The 8,741-nt window shown below is 31.8% G+C and overlaps 1 protein-coding gene across 1 annotated transcript; it reads right to left on the bottom strand.

Annotated features, from left to right (window-relative positions):
- Positions 1 to 1,873: 1,873 nt before the first annotated feature.
- LOC141687187 (uncharacterized) lies at positions 1,874 to 5,182 on the bottom strand. The gene is made up of 3 exons (XM_074492378.1): positions 4,878 to 5,182; positions 2,477 to 3,957; positions 1,874 to 2,313 (listed from the first exon to the last, which is right to left on the bottom strand). Exons 2-3 carry the CDS (start codon positions 3,791 to 3,793, stop codon positions 2,137 to 2,139), a joined length of 1,494 nt encoding a protein of 497 aa, XP_074348479.1. The 5' UTR covers positions 3,794 to 3,957; positions 4,878 to 5,182; the 3' UTR covers positions 1,874 to 2,136.
- Between the last annotated feature and the right edge of the window lie 3,559 nt (positions 5,183 to 8,741).

Raw genomic sequence — 8,741 nt, 5'->3', positions numbered from 1 at the left:
TCCTTCATTGGTTCAGGAGAAATCTTCTTCTTATGTAGACCAGCTCTCTTTAGAGGGTGTCTTTGCATGTCATGCTGAGCTCCATTATAATATCCCGTAATTTTTGGAATTTGATTGATAATAGAATAATAAAATAAAAAGTATTAAAATTAGATAAGGACTAGGATTTAAAATTTGAATTAGACTAATGGGCCTAAAATTTGGATCAGATTCTAATATGGATAACTTGTAGGTTAAGATATAGGGTTTTGTATCGTTATAAATACACCACTTTCGTCTTTCTCATTTTTATTCATTAAAATCCGTAGGGGCTTTTTCTCTCAAAAATCAGCAATTTTGTAAAATTCGTAATAAATTCATCGTAAGTCGGAATTCAGTGATCCTAGACTTTTCGGAAAACTCTTTTCGTTCTATACAACTTTCATGTTTAGTGTTTTTCAAGATAACATCGTTTAGAGGGTCAAAAGGCTATATTCAGATGTGGTCAGGCTTTGAAGTAAGTACTTTTTGACTTACTTTTGTTTTCGAAAAAGTTTTGATACTCTGATTTTCGAATTTCGTATAAGATAAAAGAATTTTGTTTCGAACTGTATAAGAAATAAGATACGAGAATCTTTTGAAACCCAGTCTCTACGTTTTCAAACCTGTTCGTAATTTACGCTATAGTTCCGGAACTAGCCTTAGATACCCTTATTAGGCGCACAAGTGTGCAACTTTAGATACCTATTAAGGGCGCGTAATTATTGAACTTTAGATGCCGACCACTGGTAAAGTGTGGTATAAAGAATAAGAATTAGATGCCGGCTACTGGCAAAGTGTGGCCGTAGATCAAGACTGTGGAATTTATAAGAATTATCGTTTCGTTCTGTTTTATTCTGTTCTGATCTGTTATAAAATCTGCTCTATCCTGTTTTAAATTATGAATTTTAAAATATAAAACTTTGGGTTGGATTTATTTTAGAAAATATTTTACAAAATTATTATTGTTTTGAGAAAAATCGCTTTATTAAAACACCCATTGTTTTCCGGTTAAATAGTTAGTTAATTTGTACTTGTTGGGCTTTGCCGCTCATCTTTTTTACTATTTCAGGTTTTGTCTAGGAGTTCGAGTTGAATAACATTCAAGTTCAAGGACTTAGGATTGGACTAGAATGACTTTTGGACTTCCGTTAGCGGCGCTTTTGTAATAGTAATCGTTGTAATAGAATTTTGGATTATTAATTGTATTTTATTTAAGTTTTCGTATTTAGATTTAATACTTCGGAAGTGCGGGCTGTTACATCCATTATTCTTACGGAGCTTTGCCCTCCTGCGGTTGGGCATCATTTCCAAATTAGAATTCTCCCTTCCACTGTCTTCCAGATTTTCTTGTGAAGAGCTTATAGAAGATTCCAAGTTATTCACATTCTTGTTAGATTTAATCACATTCTTGTTAGATTAAATACAAGTCTGAGTACAATCCTGAGGACGTTCCTGGTTATCAGGCCTATTTTTACCACTTATCTTAGAATCTGAGCAAGTAATAAGCCACCTATGTTTCTCAAGATCCTTATATAAGTTGCTGTATAAGTTTTGGAGACCAGTTCCAATCCTGGACATTCCCCCGAGTCATGAGTAACTCTATTACAAGAATCACAAACCTCAAAATCAACTGAAATTCTAACAACAGAGGCTGTAGAGTGGTCAAGACTGGCCAAGGCATTGTAGGGGTGGAACTAAGTACCCTCATCTACACACAAACAGTAACAAAGTCACCCAAAAATAGAGAGTTTAGGTCTTCAAGGGTATGGGAGTCAAACTTTAACGGTTTCCCCGCACACTAGCTAATCGGCCATCGCCTTTCAAGGAACATTTCTAAGTTGCACCCACACTGTTATATTCTCATTAATTTAACAAACTCTTATATTAAGTCATGACTACATAAATGACAAGAATTTTCTACCAGCAATGCACAGATAACTCCTTGACAAACCAGGCAGGCTTACAGTAATGTAATAGCCATGTATAACCGGAATGGGCTATAATAAAGACACAATCTTCCACACAATTAATCTGTCGAGTATAGTGTCCAAACTTCAACCCCTCTCCCTGCAATATATTACTAAGAGATGACTACTCGGACCTTATCTCTGATTCTTACTTTTGAGTGCAACCGATGCTATGTTGGAGGTTTGGATAGTGAGTCTGAGCATGAAGAATTGCAACAGCAATCGAAAAAGATTGCAAAGCTGACAGAGTTGATTGGAAGGGTATTGAATACGAACCATCATGGAGGTTAACCATTTTCATAGTAGCTGAATCTTTCTTTGATCCCTGAAAATAAAGTTGGAGAATAGATCAGATCATCTTTTAGTAAAAAAGTTGTTAATATGAGTTAAATAATAGAAAATTAATAGAATCGAGACTTTTCTACCTGCAAATAACCAGTTTCGGTGTGCATGTATGTGTAAAAGATAGCAAAAGGTGCATGACATACCTCTGCAAATATATCAAAAGTTTTTGCTTGGTGCAGAGCCTCTGTTTGCTGAGTTTTAAGTATTGTGAGTGCACACCCCATATCCCAGCCACCACAGTCGCACTTCCCACCAGAAATCCATCTATCAATAAGACTAGAAGGACCACTGTTTTTGGATCTTGGCACTCCATGTAAACTATCAGGGATGATGATGTCTATACTCGTAGAGCAATCAGCGTCTCCATGTGAACGAAATTGAAGTGGTATTTCTGTTTCTAGGGAGGCATTTACATGTCTATGCCTAGTGTTGTTGAGGAATTTCAAGCCCCATCCTCCCATTTCAACATTTATATTAGTACGAGAAATTTGTTCTCTCACAACAATGGCGGCCAACTCAAGGTTGGGAGGAAAATAATCTTCTAAATGAGCGTCTTGACAATGTGTGAAATTGATATCTTTAGAGGATCTTGAAACATCTAATTTCATTAAACTTCTTCTCTTAAATGTGCGACTTGCCTTTAAAACATTTGACATCTTCCTCGATATTCCCTTGCTTTTTTCAAGATTGTGGCTTCTAGTTTGCAACTCTTCCTCACAATTGTCATCAAAACCAAACAGCACAAATGAAGTCTCCATAACTTCTGTACCACCCGAAAGAATAGTAATTGATGTAGATACCTTCATTCTACCTATAAGACTTAACTGTTGCTCACACGTCTCGTCTTCCTTTGTTTTACTTGATCTAGAATGAAAAGTGTACATGTAATCCGTAATCTTACTATTTTCTGAATCTACCTTTACCAAATTTGCAAAGTAGATATCCCTCTGATGATCCGAAGAGAACACATACTGTGGGCACTTGTGGTTCCCTTTCTTGTGTAGCATCCAGTTGGAAGTAGTAGCAGGCGCAAAAGAGGGTGAATGAACATAGTTAGATACATGTGCATGGTTGTTATGAACTACCACTTCTTTTTCTGATTTTCCAGATTTACCCAAGTCTGATTCACCAGGAGAACTCAAAAAGCTACTGCATTTTGGGTTTCTAAGATCTATCAAACTTGCTCTATCCCTAATTGTGGAACCCAATTTGTGAAATATAGGGCTATTTAGAATATCTAACATATTGTTGCTCTCAGTAAAAACAGTAATATCTGAGTCTAAACTGCATGAAGTTGGCTTCTCTGCGCTGATTTTAATAAATTCAAGGCATCGACGAAGATATTGTTCATCAAAGCTGATAAATTGCTTGGGCACCTTACTGTCGAGTAACAAGATATGTTCTGGCTTCATCTTCTGTACCAGTTCATTAGATACGTTGTTGTCTTCTGTTGGTTTCATAACTTTGGTCGATCAATCTTTGATCTTTCAGTTGCCTCTCATCAGCATGTCCCCTCTTGAATTCTTCCCTTCAAATTAATAAAGAATACGCGAACCACTACCAAACTTCAGTCTTATATGACACTTGTTGATGATGAACTCTATAACTTGTATCTCCGCTTTCACTGCAGAAACATTGTGAACAAAATATAAATACCAATGCAGAAAAGTTTTCAAGAAAAAGACTGCAGGAGGAGTTAGTTTGTTGTTGGCTAAAAATAACAACCACCAGAACAAGAACTTAACCCTCAAATCACTGATAAAATTTCAGAACTCAGAAGTCGCCACACAGACAACTACATATTGACTCTTGCAAGAGAGAAAAACTAACAGATCTTTTTGTAAAAAAAAAATGATATGATAATACAAACTAACGGACGTTAACTCGTATGAAGGATTCAATATTAACCACCAGAAGAGAGAGAGTTTGGAAAACAAAACCTTTGTCTCTGTTTTTCTGCAAATGCTATAAAATCCCTCCAATGCATAACTTACACTCAAATTTTCAATACTTAACCCCTTGAAATTATCTCAAAAAGAAGTTTTAGATCACTTTCTAATTCATTCCAGAGAATTATCTAACTGCACCCGCTTCACCATGCATTATGATCCCATGAACTCAAAATTGACTAAAATTTAGTCCATTGATAACATAAAGATGAAAGACAGCAGAAATTTAATGTAAATAAGCTAACAGTCCAGTGAATAAGATAAACCAACATGGATCAGTTCTCAAAAAGCAAATACATCTAGCAATTCAACACCTCATCTTTTTCATTTTATTTTTCAGAAAGCAATTCAACACTTTCATAATATGAAATAAAAGGAATTAGCAAAAAAAATGAAATTAAGGTGCAGTAAACAAAACATATCGAATGTAATCATTCGAAACAACAAAAGACTAAACAAAAAAATTCTCAAACACATAAAACACAGTTACCCTTGTTTTTTATCCACATCAAAGAAAATGAACAAGTCACACTACCAATAACTGTAGTCTAAAAAGAAATGAAAATAGAAATGAATTTAAACTAGTATTTCTCACCTTAATGAACAAGCTTCATTTCAAGCCATGCTTAGACACCATGATGAAATCATAAAACTCGAATAAATTAGGACGTTTAATATGAGACGGAGGGAGTATATCTTAGTATCAAAATGACGAAGTTTGTGAACATAAACACAAAAATGATGAACAATCTTGACAGCAGAAAATACTTTGTTTATATATAATTTACAAAAAACTTGAAGAATTTGGTGTCATGTTGCTGCAAAAGAACATACGGAGAAACGAAGTGAAAATGTATGAAGAAGAATGAAGGAGGAGAACAAACGTCAAGAAAAAGTGGGCACGCAATAAGGTTGTAAGCCACGTTAGTTTGAAGATAAAATATATATATTAACCCATTTCAAACACTTCTTTACGTGTGGGCCCAATTTATTACTAATTCTAATACTTGGGTATTACAAATATACTATTAAAATAAACTATTAGTTTCTTAATACTGAATTTTAAGCATCCAAGATTCAGGATGAGGGGTGTAAAAATCGAACTTACTGATAAAGATTAAAATCTGAATAAAAGTGGGGCAACTTAAAGTTAACAGGAGCTTTTGGTAATTTAAAGTTTTAAAGTTAAAAAGGATTGATATTTGGGGGAGTGATAAATTAACCCCACACGTAAATCGTAATCAGCGTTACGTCGGGTACCACCACGAAAGCTAGCTGAAAGTAACCACAATCTATGTGCAACTTGGTCACTCCCACGGACTCTTTAGATGGGATGATTTCTGTTTTTTCCGTATACATTTAAATATTTATGGTTTTCCACAATATTTATTTAATAAATTATAAATTATCAACTCACGTTTAAATATAATATAAACTATCAATTTTTAGTGATTTAATGTGAATTTTTTGTCAAGAATGTTTATTATATTCGCTCCTTTTTTATTCAATAATATTAAAAGTAAGTTCTAACCAAAAAAATACAATAGAAAGTGCATTGAAATAAAATATTTTTTTATAAATTTATCATATAAGTGCATGTCCTATCACTCTCTTTATAAACTCTTAACTTTAAAAACAAAGGGTTTTATATAAATTAGAGCTCCAATAATCTAGTGATTCTTTAAAAAGTTAAAAAATTATTATCCATTTCATGTCCTCGAACTTAAAAGTTACTACATATCTCTTTAACTTTTATTTATTAATAAAATATTCATTACTTCCAATTCTTACCCTAATTTTGTCTCTCTTTTAGAAATATAAACAGAAAGTAAGGTAAAGAGTATAGTTCGAGCTGAGACTCTAAAAAATTTGTTAATTTATCGAGAGTTTAATATCATATATATTATATTTAAAAGTGTACTAATAGCCTGTTGAAGATGCTCTAATGGCAACTCCAATTATAACTATTTGAAATCTTAATATGGGAAGGAAAAAGAATCACTTCAACAATAACCTTGTAATTCTTTAAATCACTAATATCTCTAAAATCTTCTTTTTATTTCTTATATTTAGAGTAAGTCTAAATAATAAAAGAAATTAATTCTTAATAATTTAGAATATGATTTTGTACGGTACTTCAACTCCAACAATGTTCCAGATTCGCATTTTTTTATTATTATTATATTAATAATTTTGAAAATATATGGACAAAAAGTGAGAAGAAAGAAAGAAAAAAATCTAAAATTAAGAGATGAAAATAAATATTTTATTGATAAAAATGATATAAGGCGGTAAGGCAATAGTCTTTTTAAAAGTAAATAATGAATGTCATGTATATAACTAAGACACGTGCACTGTGTGTCACATTCCTTATAATTAGATTTAGCAACTTATTTAAGTAAGGTGTTGCACTTATCATTAGTTAACATCTCTCCTATTTTTAACTTTTCTTTTATAATATGTATAATATTATAAACAAGCACTTTCTTTTTATTTAATTTTTGTAATGATGATAATTTTTAATAATAAAATATTATAAAAGAAATGAATATAGAAAATGTTGTCACAAATAACAATAGCTATTGATTTTATTAAGTTACTGAAATATAATATATTCTACCCCTTCATCCCTAAATACATATTTATTTTGATTTTTGACCGATCAACTTAACTTTGATTGAAATTTACATGACCAAATAATTGAGAAAATAGTAAAAAAAAAAGTATTATGGAAAATTTTATATTTAGTCTATTTTAAAATGTAATTTTCAGATTTTAAAAATAATTAATCAATAATTTTTTATATTAAATTAAAAATTAGTCAATTTAATTTGTAGAAAATCAAAATATACATGTAATTAGAGATTTGGTGAGTATTAAATTTGGAAAATTAATTAAGAAACTACTGGATATCTCTAATATCAATTAAGAATGACTAGCGGCTCTTAAAATTGAGAAGTGAAAAGAAAATTCTAGAACCCTGGAAGTCTGGAACGTACAAAATATTAAGAATACCCGATCATCTTACTATTCCTTCTTTCCTCCCATTTATTTACACTTTCCTTAGTAAAATTTTTATAATTTTTAAAATAATTATACAAGGCAAGTTTGCTTTGTATTCTACCTGGAATAGAGATGCACAAAAAACCCAGGTCTGAAAAGCCCGGCCCATCCCGACCCGGTTAAAAACCCGATCTTTGGTCCGACCCGGTTTTTGTAAAAATCCGAAAAAACCCGGTTAAAATATGATTATTCTAATATATTTTCTTATATATTTATGAATTCACATTTATTATAAATATAAATAATACTTTAAATACATATATATTTACATATTTGTTATTAATAATATTATGTATATACTTTATTGCATAAATAATGAAAGAAGATATATTAAGTACACTATATATATTTGGATAACAATGATAAAACATATTATTCTATAAACATGTTTATTTTTTGTCGAACTTAAATGTTATCAACGGAGTAATGTTTTCATAAATATTACATGTAAATTGATACATTTTTACAATGATCTAGTTGCTAACATATGTAGTCTTCAAAATCTCTAATAAAACTTGATCTGATTTAAATTTGAAAAAATCTCGGTCCGATCCGATCCAGCCCGAAAAAAAGTCCGGTTAGGCCGGCCTCGAGGGCCCAAACGGGCTCTGACATTTTCGGAAGGCCCGGCCCGGTCAAAGTCAAAGTCCGAAAAGCCCGGCCCGGTCAAAGCCCGGGCTTTTCAAGGCCCGGTCAAAACCTAACCCGGTGGGCCTTTTGTGCATCTCTAACCTCGAACATTAAACTATACCATTCCTTTTCTTGTTTATGTCCTTTTGTCCCTTTGCTGACTAAATAAAAGTTGCATTTTTCATGTTTCGTGAACTTATTTAAAATGATTGTTTACAATTATATTTTTTGAGTCACATATAGCATTTTTCATGTAAAATTTGAAAAAATCAATATTTTAATTTTTATTAACCAAAAATACGATTTTATAATTCGATTCAACCGATACAACGTTGAATGCAACCAAACAAGATTCTGTTATTTTTTAGAAAACGTAAAATAAGTTGCATATCTGGTTAATTTTTGTTGTAAACCGTATTTTTGCACGTATTTTCAAAAAGTAATAAAATCGTAATTTTTTTAAAAGTAGTAGTTTTGATAGTTTCTCAAAGAAAATTTTTCAAAAATAGAAAGTAAATGACGTAAGAAAATTAAAAAAAGGCTTATCACTTATATACAATAATAATTGATAGCCTCTAGATTAATACACATGATTTATGATTTTTGTATGAGGGGAAAAGATATAAGCGCAATCTGAGGCTAATTTTGAAAGTTAATCTTGTGGCATACTGTAGCCACAGTCACTACATGCTCATCCTCCCATGTTGAAAAGATGATACTTGAGGACCCATGAACACCACCATCATCATATGCGCCACTTCTCCAA

This window comes from Apium graveolens, chromosome 9 (genome assembly GCF_009905375.1).
Source record: "Apium graveolens cultivar Ventura chromosome 9, ASM990537v1, whole genome shotgun sequence".
Taxonomy (NCBI): Eukaryota; Viridiplantae; Streptophyta; class Magnoliopsida; order Apiales; family Apiaceae; genus Apium; species Apium graveolens.
The sequence above is the reverse complement of the archived record's forward strand: the minus strand, read 5'-3'. Positions and strand labels throughout refer to the sequence as shown.

Coding starts and splice junctions, on each gene's coding strand:
- LOC141687187 (XM_074492378.1), bottom strand. CDS start 3,793: ATGAAACCAACAGAAGACAACAACGTATCTAATGAACTGGTACAGAAG. Junction 2,314..2,476: donor CTTTTGATATATTTGCAGAG/GTATGTCATGCA, acceptor CTTTATTTTCAG/GGATCAAAGAAAGATTCAGC.